Here is an 18,764-nt window from a genome sequence, read left to right as displayed (position 1 = left end):
GAGTTCCGTGAAGCAGTTTAATTGACGAATAGGGGCTTAAACCCGGCAGCGCCCACTCTAGGGGTAATGTGAAATCAAATCTCCACAGTGTTAACAATATAATAATGGACTACAGCCCGAAGACCCTGCACCTCACAACAAAACCACATGCAATGCATTAAACCACACGGTCTCAGAAATGTTCCTGAAACTGTGCTGGCCGTTCCTGGGCGGAAACTGGGAGGTGGCTTAGCGGGGCGCACGGAGGAGGTCCATCATCTGGGCGTATTACGGGAGAATCGCAGGGGGGATGTTGCTGTAGTGATTGCGAACTCGGGCGCGTAGTCGCTCACATTGGCGGACATACTCTGACGGAGCATCTGTACCCAGCGTGGAGCTGGTGCAAGTTTCCGTGGGGGTCTCAGTCCTTGCACATGCAGACGCCCGGATGTACATGCACCAGGGAAGGGCTGGTAGCAGTATTTGCACAATATTTCAGTATAGAAATATTCTTATTCAGAGTAATAATGGGCACAGGAAAGCACAAAAGTAAGAGTGTATATATACGTGTGTGTGTGTGTGTGTGTGTGTGTGTGTGTATATACTGTATATAAATATATATATATAAAATCTGTCTAGGAAACATTTTCGCTCCAATAAGAGGACTTGGTAGGTCATTACTCGGCCTCTGTCGTGTCCCTGATTGTAATGATGTGCATTCAAGGACTCAGCAGCTAAAAAGACTCTAATTAAATCTCAGACAATTTCTTTCCAACTCCTCTCTGCCGAGGACGCGCCATGTGACCTCCGCCATTAACTGGATCATTTCCGAAATTGTCTATTCTCACCCAGCACAAACAATCAGGGATCCAACAAGTGAGTGTCAGATCACCGGAGCGCCTAAAGAAACAAGCAGGGAGATGTATGGCTTAGGGGCCCCATTATCAATAATCGCAATGCAATTACTGGGCGAGATATTAGCGTATTAAACAGCGCACGCAGGGACCGTGGCTTCTAAAGCATAATCAGAGGGCAACAAACTATACAGAAGATCCTACATCCTGCGCTATTATTTAGGACCCAAATGTCAGGGCGCTATTATTTAGGACCCCAAATGTCAGTGCTATTATTTAGGACCCCAAATGTCAGGGCGCTATTATTTAGGACCCCAAATGTCAGGGCGCTATTATTGAGGACCCAAATGTCAGTGCGCTATAATTTAGGACCCCAAATGTCAGTGCGCTATTATTTAGGACCCCAAATGTCAGTGCGCTATTATTTAGGACCCCAAATGTCAGTGCGCTATTATTTAGGACCCCAAATGTCAGTGCGCTATTATTTAGGACCCAAATGTCAGCGGTATGACCAGTGGCGGATTTTACCTGAGGGCCGCACTCTGAACTGCCTGTAGTAATGCAAAGTTACGTATACAAGCTGTGGCACACAGCGAGCAAACTTGTGCGCAACTCTGAATAAAACCCCAGGGGCCTGATTCTGTGTGGTGCGCACTTACCGATGCCAGGTGCAGCGCAGAGCTTTTCTGCTACATATGTCTTCGCTGCACCGCATATGCGTCTCGATTGTGAGCCTGAATCAGAGATGTACGTTCATCCGATGGGTAGCGCACATCTCCGATGTTTTGGGGTCTGCGCATGCGCTGGGATCGCCCAGATGCGGCAAGAAAGTGACTGTTTCCTACAGACACCCCCCTGCCGCGTTTGTGCGCGGCTCTGCAATTCCGTCCGTGTCTGGACCCATCCCTGAGTTCCTCACAGTTGATAATGTAGCGGGCGTTCCGGGGCCGTGACGGAGAGGCGACTTAGCGTGTGCACGGAGATGGTTCCTCTAATGGGCACGTTGCTGACGTTCAACCGCTTACATAGGAGGCCATACTCGGGCAGAAAATCAGGTGTTTTTAGAAGGGACAAATATGAATGACCGCGTACAAGCGTCTGAATTCTCATATACAGTAAGAGCCATATTTGTCCTATAACAAAACCATTGCACATAAACTGCAAATAAATCATTTCTCATACTAATACTCAGATTCTGCAGCCCAGACTCACTGTCTTCCTCCTCTAATATCGCAGAATTACAGGACCAAGAGGGACAGGAAATTCGCTGAGCTGCTACCGAGGCTCTGAATGGCCCCATTGTTGGGGAGAGTACGCTGCGCTCTGGGGATACACAATTGGGCATATTATTTTATGTAATGGGAAATTAAATGGCAATCTCCATCTGCAGCTGCCAACGGCGCTCTTTGTAGTGGGAATGGTGGGGGGGGGGGAGCCTGGTGTAATTATCACTAAATGACAGACACTGACCTCTAGCCTGGCCTCCATGGCCCGAATGTGCTGCAGGCCCCTTACATGTTCAGCTTCCAGCTTCTCCATCAGTGTCCTGTTGCTGGTCTCCTCTGAGAAGAGCTGTTCAGTGAGACAGGACGGGGAAAGATATTAGAAAATTACTGTAAACACAACAAACAGGAAAACAAACAGATATCTTTCCGGAGACTAGACAATAGTATCACATAATAGGATCAAATAATAGTGTCAGTCTGTACCATCCCGTTCATCAGGCAGCCTCGCTAACCACCCAAGCAGAGGTGCCACCACTATTATTCAAGGTGATTATTTTCACTAAAAGAAAACTAGAAATCAATATTATTTATTTATTACCAGTTATTTATGTAGTTCACACATAGGGCCTGATTCAGACCCGCTCGCGAGCGCTATTCGCTCGCAAGCGGGTCGATGGTGGCCCAGTGCGCATGCGCACGACGGAGCAGGCTCCATCGTGCCCATGCGCAAGACCCGGTTAGCGACGGGCAACACGCTTTAGTGGGCGGGCCGAGAGAGTTGCTGCCCAAACGGAGGCGTTCCCATGTGAATGCCTACCGTTTGGGGCCGGCCCCACTGACATCACGAGCCGAAATCTCTCTGGGGCTTGCGGCAACGAGACCCTACCACAAGAGTCTCGTCGCAAGCCCAATGGACGCGATGGTCTTGACCATCGCGACCATCTTCTTGGCCGCTCGCTATAGCTGTGGGTGGTCACCCACAGCTATGCGAGCGGCCAGGAGGCCGCTCTAAAAAAAAAAAATAGCCCGGCCCAGAATCAGAGAGCACGCTCTGTCAGAGCGTCCGGCTCTGAATCAGGGCCATAGACCATTATATAGCCTATCAGATGCTCACACACATACACACTAGGGTTCATTTATGTTTGGAGCCAATTAACCTACCCGTATATTTTTGGTGTGTGGGAGGAAACCCACACAAGCACAGGGAGAATATACAAACTCCACACAGTTAGGGCTGTAGTGGGAATTGAACCCACAGCCTCAGTGCGGTGAGGCAGTAACGCTAACCATTACACCATATTCCGCACATGTGATGGCAGCAGCCAATAGAAATGCTGGGACAAAACCGCAAGCGAGTTCCCAGTTTTGTTGGGTAACTGGACAATTTATTATTCCTTTACGCTTCAGGGGTTAAAAGAACAATTTAGAGGTTCCACGATCGTTCATAGAACAACTCTAGAAAAGACTGCCGTCTGCTAATGTTTTCATTGTGACATACTACATTATTTATATAAAGGTAACGTTGGTGTCATTTTGGCTCCAAAGACAAAGTGGAATTAGAAAGTTTGATTAGTCATGTTTATATGCAGGGCGTCATTTTCCAGAGATCCCCGCCAGCTTGTCACTCTGCGCTTACATTAATACCTGGGCTGTCCTCCAGCAATGACCGCTACAAAACATCCGGGAGAACAACAGAAACTGTTTAGAGACTCTGCAACGGCACAGCCTGGGTATTCACATAAATGACTGAGGGGGGAGATATATCAAACCTTGGGGAGAGATAAAGTGAAGGAGTTGCCCATAGCAACCAGTCAGCTTCTATGGAGTCTATTTACTAAGCCTTGGGTGGAGATAAAGTGAACAGAGATAAAGTACCAGCCAATCAGCTCCTAACTGCCATGTCACAGGCTGTGTTTGAAAAATGACAGGAGCTGATTGGCTGGCACCTTATCTCTGTCCACTTTATCTCCTTCCAAGGCTTAGTACATAGACCCCCAAGTGTCATTTATCTAGCACAGGTTATAACATGACAGAAGCTGATTGTTTGCTGTGGGCAATTTCACCACTCCAACATTCGCCCAATGAGATCTCCTCCAACCCCCCCGCCCAAGAGGTCTCCACCAAAACCCACCCAATGAGATTTCCTCCAACAACTACACAATGAGATCTCTTCCAACAACCCCCCCACCCAAGAGGTCTCCACCAAAACCCACCCAATGAGATTTCCTCCAACATTTACCCAATGAGATCTCCTCCAACAACCCCCCCACCCAAGAGGTCTCCACCAAAACCCACAAAATGAGATTTCCTCCAACATTTACCCAATGAGATCTCCACCCCGCCCAAAGAGACCTCCACCAAAACCCACCCAAAAAGATTTCCTCCAAAAACTGCACAATGAGGTCTCCTCCAACACACACCCAACCAGATCTCTAAAGCTTGCACTATGATATCCCTCTAACATCCGCCCGATGGGATCTCCTCCAACACCTGCCCAATGAGAACTCCTCCAACACCTGCCCAATGAGATCTCCAACACCTGTTTAATGAGCTTTCCTCCAGCACACATCCAATGAGATCTCCTGCTACATGCACCCAATAAGATCTTCTGCAACATCTGCCCAATGAAATCTCCTCCAACACCTTCCCAATGAGATCTACTCCGACATACACCCAATGAGATCTCATCCAGCAACCGCCCAAAGCTTGCACAATGATATCACCTCCATCTGCCCAATAAGATCTCCTCTAAAACCTGCCCAATAAGATCTCTTACAATATCAGTAAAATTAGCTTTTCTCCAGCACACATCCAATGAGATCTCCTCCTTCATGCACCCAATAAGATCTCCTGCAACACCTGCCCAATTAGATCTCCCCCACCTGCCCAATGGGATCTCCACCAATACCCGCCCAATGAGATCTCTTACAATACCTGTTCAATGAGCTTTCCTCCAGCACACATCCAATGAGATCTCCTCCTACATGCACTCAATAAGATCTCCTGCAACACCTTCCCAATGGGATCTCCTCCAACACTTGCCCAATGAGATCTCTTACAATACCTGTTTAATGAGCTTCCTCATGCAACACCTGCCCAAGGAGATCTCCTCCTACATGCACCCAATAAGATCTCTTGCAACACCCGCCCAATGAGATCTCCTCCAACACCTGCCCAATGAGATCTCCTCCAGCACCTTCCCAATTAAATCTATTCCAACAAGCACCCAATGGGATCGCCTCCAAAACCAGACACGGTAAAGAGCTTATTAGAGTGTCCCAAGTCCCTGCTGGTGAGAGAGTGCTTTGTGCAAGATCGTTGGAGATTCCCCCTTTGATTAATCTGTACATAGTTTAAATTTTAGTGAAGATTAGACTAGTGGTTCTAGAACCAGTTAGTCAAATTGGCTCTTAAGTTTGAAAACTTCCTTTCAATTTAAATTTAAACACATATGAGTTACGCGGCACCTATCCAGTGCAGACAGCCCTTCAACGCAGTAACTTTCACTGTTCAAATTAAAATATAGAAAAAAAAACATACAATTAAATGCAGCCATTTAGAGGCATATTTACCATTTATTGGGAATCAATTTAATGCAGCGTATCGCGGCAATAAGACGGTTTGTATCACCTGAATTTATCAATAATCACATGCAAGGACAGGGGCCCCCGATGATAATAGCCCATCCCTGCGAAGTGTAAAAGTAACCCGGGCCCGGCTGCGCTACTGTGCATGCGCGATCTGCTGATTCGTGTACATTACCTTCGGATCCATCTTCCCAATTTTTCATTGTGTAGCTCATATGCTGTAATGGGTCCCAGTTGGGTCCCAGTTGGTAAATTTCACAAGTTAGCAGCCGCCATAGAAGCTAAACTTTACGAATGGAAATTGAGGGGCCGTAGCAGATACTGGGTATATCTGCTGTCCCCTGCCTCCTTCTTAAAACCAGGGGATACCCATAAAATGGTTGTTTTGGGGGTATGTCCCACAATATCCCTATGATAAATATGTCCCTTAAGCTCAAATGTACATCCTGTTACAGCTGATTTTTAAAAATGTTAGAAATGGGACCTAGGGTACTTAGTAGATAATACATCTCATTCACCTCTTCAGATACAAGCATTGGCGAATAAATATACCCAGGGACGGCTCTAGGGGTGTTCGACCAGTGCGGTCGAACAGAGGCACCACCCATAGAGGGCGCACCCCTCCCCAACATCCCGATTTCAGCGGGACAGTACTGTACCGCTAGTCCACCCATGGGCCGAAGTGGCCCACGGGTGGTCAAATTGGGAGGTTGGGTCCCCCACCACCGCCGCTGTGCGCCGGTGCCGGACCCCAGAGTCTGAACGGATGCTGCGCGCATGCGCACGGCAACCATTCATTGACGGGAGAGGGCTGGGGGAAGCCCAGCTAGTGAGGCTCCCCCCAGCCTGACGTTATTTGGAGGCGTGCCAGACGGGCACGCCTCCAAACAACGACACATTGGGGTGTGACCTATGGTAGTTACGCCACGCCCCCATTTTCGGTGTGTGGGTGCAGTCTGAAGAGCCGGCACAGGGTGCTCCAACCCCTGGAGCCGGCCCTGAATATACCTTACCCAAATCACACGCTCTAGCCATGTACCAAGCTCAGCATTGCTCCAGCTCAATTGTGAGATATCTCTCTGCAAAAGATTGGTCCGACCCTCTTGATGTCACATTAACTAGACAATCACCTGACAGGGAAGCCATATCCACATTCTACCAAATATTACACGACCCTCTGGATCTCACAAAATCAAAGACAGGAATCTTTTATTGGACACAGAATTTTCCTACTCTAACAACAGATATTCTTTTGAAAACCTTTAACTATTCTATACGAATATTATCTTCTTCAATGTATAGGGAAATGTTTTACAATACATTTCATAATGGATATCTTTCCCCACATCGTAGATTTTTAATTGCGATCTCTGATTCTGGGGTGTGCCCAAAATGCAATGTTCCAGATGCCACATTCATGCATTGTATGTGGAATTGCCCACTTGTAAATTATTTCTGGAAACAGGTTAGACGATTCGCAATGACCTACCTCCTTAGTGACATGCCTCAGCAGAATGGGCAGTTCTGGGACACTGTATATACCCCCTACAACCAACATGGTGCAGGGAAGTAAAGGGGCCTATCCATTACCCAACTTTATGAACAATTCCGACCAAAACCAGGAGGTTTCGGCCGCATTGTTCACAGAGTCGGGTAATGGATAGCCGGCAAGAACTAGCGATGCGCGTGCACGCTGGGTCCTTGCCGACCCCGACTGTCTACTGAACATGCCCGTCAACCTGACGACGCTCTAGAGGTTCGGCATGTTCAGGGATAGGGAGGTCGGGCTCTGCACTGAATGACGCTCAGTGAACGCTGTTCAGTGCGGGCACCACACCTCGGCGACCTGAAGATCTGAATGCTTGCTGTAGTGGATACCTCCCTTAAGAGGTTGATGCTTATAATATCTGCAGTGGCCCGTAAGAGTATATTGCATCAGTGGATTCACGGGGGAACCTCCATCCATACAGTAGTTCAAAGCAAAAATGTTTGACATATTCCACATGGACTGGTTGGACGACTCAATATTAACTCCTAGATACATGGGATGCTGTTTAGGGTCTTTCTGTTTGTATTAGAATTTTATGACTTGTATCTGGTGTGGTTGAGGTTATTGGGGGTTGGGGTGTAATCAGTGACTACACATGTATGCTTCACTATATACCCAGTAAGCCACAGGCTGCAGGCCTGTTACAAGGCTGCATGAGTTTCTATTTCAAAGTGGGTTTTTTTTAAGTGGTATTATATGCACAGCATAATTTAAAGAGTTAGACAAGAGTTAAACAGGAGGAAGACAGGAGGACAACATTTAAAAAAGAACTCTTTTCAACTTGTAAACAATTGAAAAGGATCTTCTAAGCTTCTGAATACCCTGCAACTCAGCCACCAGCTTTCATTATAACCTGAACACACCTTTTGCCAACAGCCGGCTTCAGCATTGCAAGCAATTACCAGGTGGATTGCTGCATTTACATTTTTGAATGTATGGTTTTTGACCCTACACTGTTTATATTATTCCTTCACCACTGTCAATTTATCTCTACACCACTGTAGTATCTACCATTTTTAAACACCTTCTCATCTATATGAATGCTTTATCTTTAATTTAAAATCCTGCAACTTTAACAGCTCTAAACTGTTTATTATATACTCTTGTAGGTGTGCCTTTACATCTACTAACACTGTTCTTCCTTTTATCTGATTTTTAGACAGTTTAACTGTACTGTTCCTGTATCTCACTCTCATCACTACTACTGCTTTTTCCTCCCCCCAATCCGTCATCTACGCAATGTCTCTCTTTTCTTCTACTTCCCCCCTCACTCAGAAGCTACATAATACTTTCCTCTACCACCAATTCCCACTTCTTTTCTCCCTCCATAGTCTCCTCCACTTTCTCCTCTCCCTCCCTCCTCTCCTCCATCTCCCTTCATCCCATCTAGTACTCTCCACCGCATCTCCCATAACTCGTAAGTCCTGCACCCTCCCTTTTCTCCAAGTTACACCTTTTCTTTTTAACCTACACCACACTAAACCTCCACCTTGCCCACCACCTGCTGTCACCATTCCTCACTCAGAAGCCTACCAAATACCCACACTCTCCTTATCCCCCTGCTCTAAATCAATCTCAACCCCACACGACAGCAACCATAACAATCTCCTTCTCTCTCCTCCCAACTCTTTCCCTCTCTCCTGTCTCCTCTGGAAAGCCAGTCCTGTCTATAATCAACTGTTCCCTGTCCATACGGCTTCATATTCAACTCCTTTAATCTCCTGGCCATCACCAAATTCTGGACTTACCCATATGACACCATCTATCTCCTTTGGGAGCCTCACATTCTTTCACACTCCCTGGCCTGGAGGTTGCCACAGTGTTGGTGTTGGGGTACTTCTATCATCTGGTCACTCCCACCAACTCTTACCTTCTAAACGCTCCACTTCATTATTTGCATTCAATGCTCATATCAGTTGCCTTTTCCAACTTCCTCGAGTAGCTGCCTTTCCTCGTCCCCCTGGCCTTAACTCAAAATTCCATGTTAACTTTGCTTCTTGGCTCCTAACCTTGAAATGGGCTCTCAAGACCCCTTTCTTCCTCAAAGCTTTCCAGTTCTCATCCTAACCCACTACTCCATGTTCCTTCCTCTCAATCCAGCCCATCTGTGTCACCCCTGTTTGTCTGCCCCCTCCCCTTTAGAATGTAAGCTCTCACGAGCAGGGTCCTCTTCCCTCATGTGCTCCTACTTTCATTTACAACAGCACCTAACCCTTGGTTGCTGACGCCATGCTGCTTATTTAATTGTTATGCAGCAATGTATAAATCATGTATTTGTCCTGCATTGTTTGTACTGTTAATAACTGTTTTTCTTGTGTGCTCATCTGTCTATGTACTTGTTTTTTGTGCTCATTTGTTTATGTACTGTGTAAGGCGCTGCGGAACCCTTGTGGCGCCATATAAATAAAGGATAATAATAATACACGAAGAGCGTACTGAATTTCTTTCCCATCTGGGAGGGGTTTGTTGATTCTTTATCAGGGGACCTTAAAAATCAATTACATAAATGTTGTCACTCCACAAGTTGGTACGAGACCAGATTGTTACTTGGGGATGCACCAGTTGCTATGTAGACAAGGATTCCTTGGATCTTGGTTGATGTGCCAGCCGCGCCTATCAATTTTGATCTCTGGTTTTATTATGTTTCTCTCACTTTTTTTTTTTTCTGACTTGAGAAGTGATGTTGGTCTTTATTATATATTATATATTAATGATTTTATTTCTCAATTATACAATGTTATTTGTACCACTGTTGAAGAAAGTATGCAACTTTTGTGCCACTTTCCAATGTTCCTGTCTGCAATTAAAAAAGAAAAAAAAAAGAAACGGGACCTAGACCCACAAACTTTGAACCACAAAATAAAATAGAGTTGGGCTCAAATTCACAATTGCACCCTGGAAAAGTTTGAGGCCATCGCATTCTGTCTCTATGGAGGTTGGAAACCCAACACAGTCATCTTTTGTGAAGTAATCTACTAAACTGGAGAACACAGTGATCACTCTATTCATAAACGAATCATTACCATATCTCACAACAATCCCAGTACAGCCCAGAACCCTGACAATATGAACCTTCCCTGAACCTTTAGAGTGTGAATATCTGCTCCTTCTACAGACTGAATTACTAATATATAAGTATGAGATCCCTGCACAAATGATCACCTATAAAACTTACTTGGAATGCTTGTTGCATATTTCTGTAAACTCCTGAAACCCCTGGCCTGCTGCCAACCACACGGGAGTTCCTGGTCTTTCCCGTAAGGGGAGAGTATAACCCTGAATAAGCACCCAGCATCCCAGCAATAAAATGTATGTCTGCAGGGATCCTCCCACTGGCGGCATACTGACTCACTGAGCATTACACCCAGGCATGCAGATGAAGAGAGGTTGCACTGTGCACACATTCAATTACACCCAGCATATAGAACAAGGGAAGTTGTACTAAGCAGTCATCCATACAGACAAATTAATAACAGAGATAGTTACACGCAGCACATAAAACAAGGGAAGTTGTACTGTGCAGTTAGCCACAAAAAGTGGGCCTTTCATGATGTTAATTATGTGTTAATTATTAACTGTGTGGAGTTTGTATATTCTCCCTGTGCTTGCGTGGGTTTCCTACGGGTACTCCGGTTTCCTCCCACACTCCAAAAATATATACTGGTAGGTTAATTGGCTCCCAACAAAATTACCCTTAGTGTGTATGTATGTGTGTGAGCATGTGATAGGGAACATAGAGCCTGATTCAGACCAGCTCGCAAGCGGGTCGATAGTGGGCCATGTGAACGCCTCCGTTTGGGGGTGGCCCCACTGACATCACGAGTGATGTCAGTGGGAGAGATTTCGGCTCTGTGAGAGCCGAAATCTCTCTGGGGCTTGCAGCAACGAGATCCTACCACAAGGGTCTCGTCGCAAGCCCAATGGTCGCCATGGTCTTGACCATCGCGACCATCTTCCTGGCCGCTCGCTATAGCTGTGGGTGGTCACCCACAGCTATGCGAGCGGCCGGGAGGCCGCTCTAAAAAACAAGAAGGCCGGCCCTGATTCAGAGCGAGCACTCTGTCAGAGCTTCCGGCTCTGAATCAGGGCCATAGAGTGTAAGCTCCACTGGGGCAGGGACTGATGTGAATGGCCAAAATATTCTCTGTAAAGCGCTGCGGAATATGTGTGCGCTATATAAATAACTGGTAATAAATAAATAAATTATAGGGTTCGAACGGCCCCCGATAATATTCTAACTTGCCGCGGATTCCAGAGCAATTCATCCTTTTCGGAGCAGTGATGGGTGTGCGCATGCGTGACCTACAGTTCACGCATGTGCACAAGAGCCCCGACGTCCGGCTGAAGGATCCCTCTTCGCAACTCGGACCTCCTTCCCATAGGGAAGGAGCAGGTTGTGGCCCACAAGCGGGAGTAGAATGCTCCCTCACTCAAACTCCGAAAATATTTTATTTTCGGAGCTTGAGGAATTTTGTCCCCGTACTAGCGCCCCTGTCCGGCTCCTTCCGCATGTGCACTAGTTTCACTGTGAAAATATTTACTGCTCCGAAAGGAGCAGTGAAGTGATTCGGGGAGACAGATGATTTTCGGATCCGCTGTCTCAGCACCGGAGCAATGATGATTACTCCGGCGCTCGCGGCGAGAAGAAACGTTAATTATCGGGTTCCGCTCGGGCCCCGATAATTAACATGTTGAATAGACCCCATAGAGAGAATAACACCATCATATAGAACAAGGGAAGTTGTACTATGTAGTTATCCATCCATTCATATTAATAACACAGAGACACACACCCAGCATATATAAGAAATTGTACTAAGTAGTTATCATACATACAGATTTAGAGCACACACAGAGAATTATACTCAGCATAGAGAACAAGGGAAGTAGTACTATGTAGTTATCAGACATACAGATTAATAACACACAGAGAATTACACTCAGCATAGAGAACAAGGGAAGTTGTACTATGTAGTTATCAGACATACAGATTAATAACACACAGAGAATTACACTCAGCATAGAGAACAAGGGAAGTTGTACTATGTAGTTATCAGACATACAGATTAATAACACACAGAGAATTACACTCAGCATAGAGAACAAGGGAAGTAGTACTATGTAGTTATCAGACATACAGATTAATAACACACAGAGAATTACACTCAGCATAGAGAACAAGGGAAGTTGTACTATGTAGTTATCAGACATACAGATTAATAACACACAGAGAATTACACTCATCATAGAGAACAAGGGAAGTTGTACTATGTAGTTATCAGACATACAGATTAATAACACACAGAGAATTACACTCAGCATAGAGAACAAGGGAAGTTGTACTATGTAGTTATCCATCCATACATATTAATAACACACAGAGAATTACACTCAGCATAGAGAACAAGGGAAGTTGTACTATGTAGTTATCCATACATAGAGATTAATAACACACAGAAAATGACCCATACATTCGTAGTAAGAACATATAAAGCACCATCCAGCGTAGAGAAGGAGAAGTTGTACTGTGCGGATGTCATTATGTACAGCACAGACTGTTGGCTTTTAGCGCCATTTTGTTCTGCCAATTTTATTTTGCTTCCTAAAATTGATTTAGGGAAATATTCACTGAACGTAATGTTAAATGTCTCTTACTGTAGCTCTCGCTGGGGTTTATAACATCATGTCACCACCTCCTCTGCCCCTCCAAACACCTCCACCCAATAAACACAGGGACTTCCACTGTGAAATAAGCCCCAGCCCTCCCCCTGGCACAGACACAGGGGTGTTCACTTGGGTCATCGTTCTGTCAGATAGAACTGTATGGGGAACATTTACTAAGCCTTGAAAAGTGATAAAGTGGAGAGTGATAAAGTACCAACCAATCAGCTCCTAACTGTCATGTGACAGCCTGTGTTTGAAAAGTGACAGTTAGGAGCTGCTTGGTGGCTACTTTATCTCTCTCCACTTTATCACTTATTAAGGCTTAGTACTTCTCTCCCATTTCTCATTTGCTCACTAGGGGGGTGTTAGGCTCATTGACAGGAGTGTCAGCTGTGGAGAGGGAGCTGCTTAGGCTGAGAGTCACTGGGAGATAGACTCCTGAGAGCCGGTAATGAGCACTATGTATGCTGCCTCAGACTCCTCTTTCTTCCAGCTCCTACGCACATCAATGAGTAACCAGGGGACTGGGTGCATGCTGCACTCAAGTGACTTGGGGGGATCTGTCTACGACCTCTGTGCAGGCAAACACCAATTACACGCGCAGAATAACACCCTGTGCTAACAGCGGCCTATTAATCTGTCACTTTATTACTGCAGAAGGACCAAGGCACCAATATTTACATACAAATTGATTCTAATGTGCAGCAGGGACCTTTAAATCTGTTGCTCGCTACTGCCCCCTAGAGCGTGAAAGGTAGAACGGCGTCTACTAACAAGTGGTCCATTGTTAATAGTTAAGTGTCTGGCAGGGGAATAGGGGGGGGGGAAGCAGGTCAGAGGCCATTACAAGAGAGTGGGACAATTGTTCCAGAAATACTCTAATCAGTAACCGTTGTGAACCATCAAAGCAGCGGAGAAGGAATAAAGCCCCCCCCCCCCCCCCCGTCACAGGTAGCGGAATATGTTTGGAATTAATCCCAGGATGGTCTTGGGTCAGAGATCACACGGCCTCTGGGTAGTTATCAGCTGCATGGCTATGCAGGTTTATACACCAGATTTGGAGAAAATGTATACAAGTATATGGAAGTGCAAATGGAGCGCCACCCGAAGTCTATATGCCAACTGCGCCTTTTACTTCGGATGGCGCTCCTTTTTCAGTGTATATCCAAGAATGCATCAGTTTTACAGAGAAGTGTAAGGATTCGTAGAACAAGATGGCTGCAGACTATTTTGGCGAGGAGCGGGGCAGGTCAGGGATGCTCGTCGCTACATGTGGGCTAATAAATTAAAAACAGTAACACAGTTATGCCCCCACATGCAAAAACTAGACAGTCCCGATGTCTCTTCACTCTCATGGCACATGTAATACAGACAGTGCTGGTGTCTCTTCACTCTCATGGCACATGTAATACTGACAGTCCCGATGTCCCCTCAATCTCAGGACATATGTAATACCCTCACTGTCAGGACACATGTAATACAGACAGTCCCAGTGTCTCTTCACTCTCATGGCACATGTAATACAGACAGTCCCGATGTCCCCTCACTCTCAGTGCACATGTAATACAGACAGTCCCGATGTCCCCTCACTCTCAGGACACATGTAATACAGGCACTCCCGATGTCCTTTCACTCTCAGGACACATGTAATAAAGACAGTCCCGATGTCCCCTCACTCTCAGGACAGATGTAATACAGACAGTCAGGATGTCCCCTCACTCTCAGGACACATGTAATACAGACAGTCCCGATGTCCCCTCACTCTCAGGACACATGTAATTAATACAGACAGTCCCAGTGTCTCTTCACTCTCAGGACACATGTAATACAGACAGTCCCTGTGTCCCATCACTCTCAGGATACATGTAATACAGACAGTCCCGATGTCCCCTCACTCTCAGGACACATGTAATTAATACAGACAGTCCCAGTGTCTCTTCACTCTCAGGACACATGTAATACAGACAGTCTCGATGTCCTCTCACTCTCAGGACACATGTAATACAGACAGTCCCAATGTCCCCTCACTCTCAGGACACATGTAATACAGACAGTCCTGATGTCCCCTCACTCTCAGGACAGATGTAATACAGACAGTCCCGATGTCCCCTCACTCTCAGGACACATGTAATACAGACAGTCGATATCCCCTCACTCTCAGGACACATGTAATACAGACAGTCCCGCTGTCCCCTCACTCTCAGGACACATGTAATACAGACAGTCCCGGTGTCCCCTCACTTTCAGGACACATGTAATACAGACAGTCGATATCCCCTCACTCTCAGGACACATGTAATACAGACAGTTCCCTACTGCCAATCCTTATCCTGTCCTATTCTGCACCTCTCGTATCTCCTCCTTCAGCGTATCAGGAACTAACAGTAAACACAATAGCTCCATGTATGCGCTAAACCTAAGAGGCTCAAATACCGCAGACAAAATGATAGTGACCTGCTTGTAAATGTATTACATGTGTGTGCTCAGTACCTGACAGTTTATGTAACGCTCAAATAATGTAAACTGGCATCGTCCCAGATACATTTCCTTCTAAATTCTCATCCAGTCTCCACATGAATTCACTGCCTCCCTGATAAGACCGCAGCGCAGAACTTGTCGCCCTCGTCGGTTTTCCACAAGATGACGCAGGTGGAAAACATCTTATAACATACACAGAACCGTACAATCACAAACGCATCCCCAAGACGACCTGTTTATGCACTGACCGGGTTGTCTCGATGGGTTTACAGCATTCTGCAGTCTTCTATGGGTATATACCGTATTTATATTTACTAAAGTGAGAGTTTTAGGAAGTGGAGATGTTGCCCATAACAACCAATCAGATTCTACTTAACATTTAACTAGCACCTTCTAGAAGATAATAGCTAGAATCTGATTGGTTGCTATGGGCAACATCTCCACTTCTCAAAACTCTCACTTTAGTAAATTTACCCCTCACTGACTGTTTAATCCTTAACGAATAGTGGAATTTTGTACCAAAAGAAACAAACCCATTCTATTTACTATGCAATATTAGTATTAATGGATGTAGCACCACCATATATCTATAACGCAATGTTATATAGAGAATATTTATTAATGACATCAGTCGCTGCTGCCACACTCAGACACGGTTTCCCTCCACAAGCGGCCATTTTTGACAACAAGTGACTATCCTACTGTACCAGTCCAGTGTCCAGTCTTCAGAGAGTGGGAGGAAACAGAGAAACCGGAAGGAACCCAGGCAACCATGGACAGGACCCTGGTTGTAATGGATCCCATGACCTCAGTGACGCAGTGCAGCAATGCTAGCCACTCAGCCACTTTTCTTTTTTTTTTTTAAATGCAATAGTTTTTTTATTTGTTTTCAAGAAAAAACATAAACACAACATTTGTACAAACAATAATAAAAAAAAAAGTATATAAGTGATCACAGCACATTAGACAATCTATGTGTGGTGTTTTACATTGAATGTATCCAATACTATAGGTCCATCAAGACATACTGCAATTAAATTTCACATTTACATTTAGAGCACATAACTCGGGCATAATTTGTATAACAAAACTTGAGACAAACTCTTTACATAGATATACATCGCAGATCGTGTACATATCACCATTGTTGCACCTTAATGGATACGGGGAAATTAAGGCCCTCATTCAGAGCTGGACGCTCTGAGCAGAGCGCACGCTCTGAATGAGGGCCGTCCTCCATAATTATGGAGCGTCCTCCTGGACGCTCGTATAGCTGTGGGTCACCACCCACAGCCTATACGAGCGTGCAGGTTGATGGCCGCGATGGTCTTGACCATCGCGACCATCGCCACTGCGAGCCAGAGCCTGCGGTTGAGTTTCTCAACTGCAAGGCCCGGAGTGATTTTGGCTCTATCAGAGCCAAAATCACTCCCACTGACATCACTAGTGATGTCAGTGGGCCGGCTTCTGACGGTAGGCGTTCCCTTGGGAACGCCCCCGTCTGGGAGGCACGCCCACCAAAGGGGGCGTGCTGTCAATCAACATCGACAGCACGCCCCCTTTGATCAGACACAACGAGCGAAGGAAAGTCCTTCGCTTGTCGCGTCTGGCGCATGCGCACGACGGAGCTCCCGCCGTCGTGCGCATGCGCAGTACACACCATCGACCCACTTGCAAGCGGACAGCCGCTTGCGAGTGGGTCTGAATCAGGCCCTAAGTAATACACACAATTATATTGCATGGGTTAGCTACATCTGATCAAGTCTAGTCTCTCCCAATCTCCGTGCATATGACGAGTCCAGCCATCTACCCCAAACAAGCCGGAATTTCTTCTCAGCCTTCCTAGATAAATACACAAATTTCTCATGCGCCAAGGTCTCATTTACCAGTGCCATCCACTGTCCTATCGTTGGGCCTTCAGAAGCCAGCCATGTTCTGGCTATGCAAACCTTCACTAACATACATAAGTTAATAACATCGTGCAAAGTATTTATCTAATGTATCTTTTTCAATAATAGCTAGAGTACACACCATTGGGGTTAGCACATCCCGGGGAACACCAGTGGACACCAATATAGCATTAACCTCTTCCCAAAAGGAACTGACAGCAGAACATGACCATAATAAGTGCCAGAAGCTAGCACCAAGGGAATCACACTTTGGACATTTTGAATCAGATCTACCCCGAATACAAACACACGATCTAGTCTTAAATATATTCTATGCAGAAGAAACAACTGAATTTGTTGAAAGCGAATTGTTGTAGTAGCCATCTTTGGACCACTCAGGGCCCCTCTCCACACATCATCTGGCAATATTCCAAGGTCAACTTCCCATTTTTGTCTAATAGATGGCAAGTCTGTAACATGATGTTCACGCATTAAAGCTGCATACATAACAGACACCAAGTGCCCTGGTCCAGCAGCTTGTAATAGAATTTTGACCGGGGAATCTCGGAACATTGGAGGGGCATCCACAAATTGTGCGTCTATGGCATGACGAAGCTGAAGATATCTATAAAAGTACTGTTTTGGGATATTAAACTCACACTGCAGCTGTTCGAATTATTTAAACACCCCAGACATATATAATTGTCCTAACGCGTTCACCCCCCATTTACCCCAGGCCTTATTAATTTGCAGTAAAGCCAGTTCCTCAAGCCCCCTAGTATTATGTAGGGGAGAATAAGGATCCCATCCCTGACCCTGAAAAATCCGTGTAACCTGCCTCCAAATCAAAACCGCTTGTCTAACCAATGGAGCTCTAACACCCCTCAAGTTACTGCTGATAATTCATCTACCTCCAAAACCTGTGTCCATGTCTTCAACTGCGCCAATTGTGATGCATAATAGTAAAATTTGAAATGAGGTAACGCCGATTCCCCTGCCTCCCGTGACCTAGTAATACCCCTTTTACACCAGAGCAAAAACCTGGGTTTTTGCTGGGTCTACCCGGGTCGCAGCTCAGTGTAAAAGGGTCCCTGAAAAATAGCCTGGGTCAAGTGACCCAGCAATCCAACCCAGGTAGCTACCAGGGTTGGACCCAGGATGGACCTGGGTAATGGTGCAGTGTAAACGGTTCAACCCGGGTTATCTGACCTGGGTCATGCCTAAAATGAGCTGATTGGCGGTTGTGGGGCATTCACCTCCCACTTTTTATGACCTCACAGGTTTAGCAGGGCAGACCTGAGTTCAGTGTGAACAGGGCTGACCTGGGAGTAACCCATATCGAAGCTGCAGTGTAAATGGGTCTGACCTGGGTCTGACCAGGGTTGGAACCATGTCCAAAAACCCGGGTCGGACCTGGGTTTTTGGTGGAAAAGAGGTATAAGTGTACTCAGCCACTTTTCTTTTATATACAAGTTCACTTGACATTTTTTTTAATGGCTTGATGGTTTGCTCTTTTGGTAGCATATTAATAAAAAAAA

General features: G+C 45.8%; 1 protein-coding gene across 4 annotated transcripts in view; it reads right to left on the bottom strand.

Moving 5' to 3' along the window:
• Positions 1-18,764, bottom strand: part of LMNTD1 (lamin tail domain containing 1) — a 149,314-nt gene that overhangs the window by 42,509 nt on the left and 88,041 nt on the right. For all 4 annotated transcript variants that reach the window (XM_088454809.1, XM_088454810.1, XM_088454807.1 and 1 more), the window contains one exon: positions 2,304-2,405. In XM_088454809.1, the coding sequence (XP_088310935.1) occupies positions 2,304-2,405 (102 nt within the window). The remainder of the gene's footprint in view (positions 1-2,303; positions 2,406-18,764) is intronic.

This window comes from Taudactylus pleione, unplaced genomic scaffold, assembly GCF_031769625.1.
Source record: "Taudactylus pleione unplaced genomic scaffold, aTauple2 ptg000634l, whole genome shotgun sequence".
In the NCBI taxonomy this organism is placed as follows: domain Eukaryota; kingdom Metazoa; phylum Chordata; class Amphibia; order Anura; family Myobatrachidae; genus Taudactylus; species Taudactylus pleione.
This window is presented reverse-complemented; position numbering and strand designations above follow the sequence as displayed.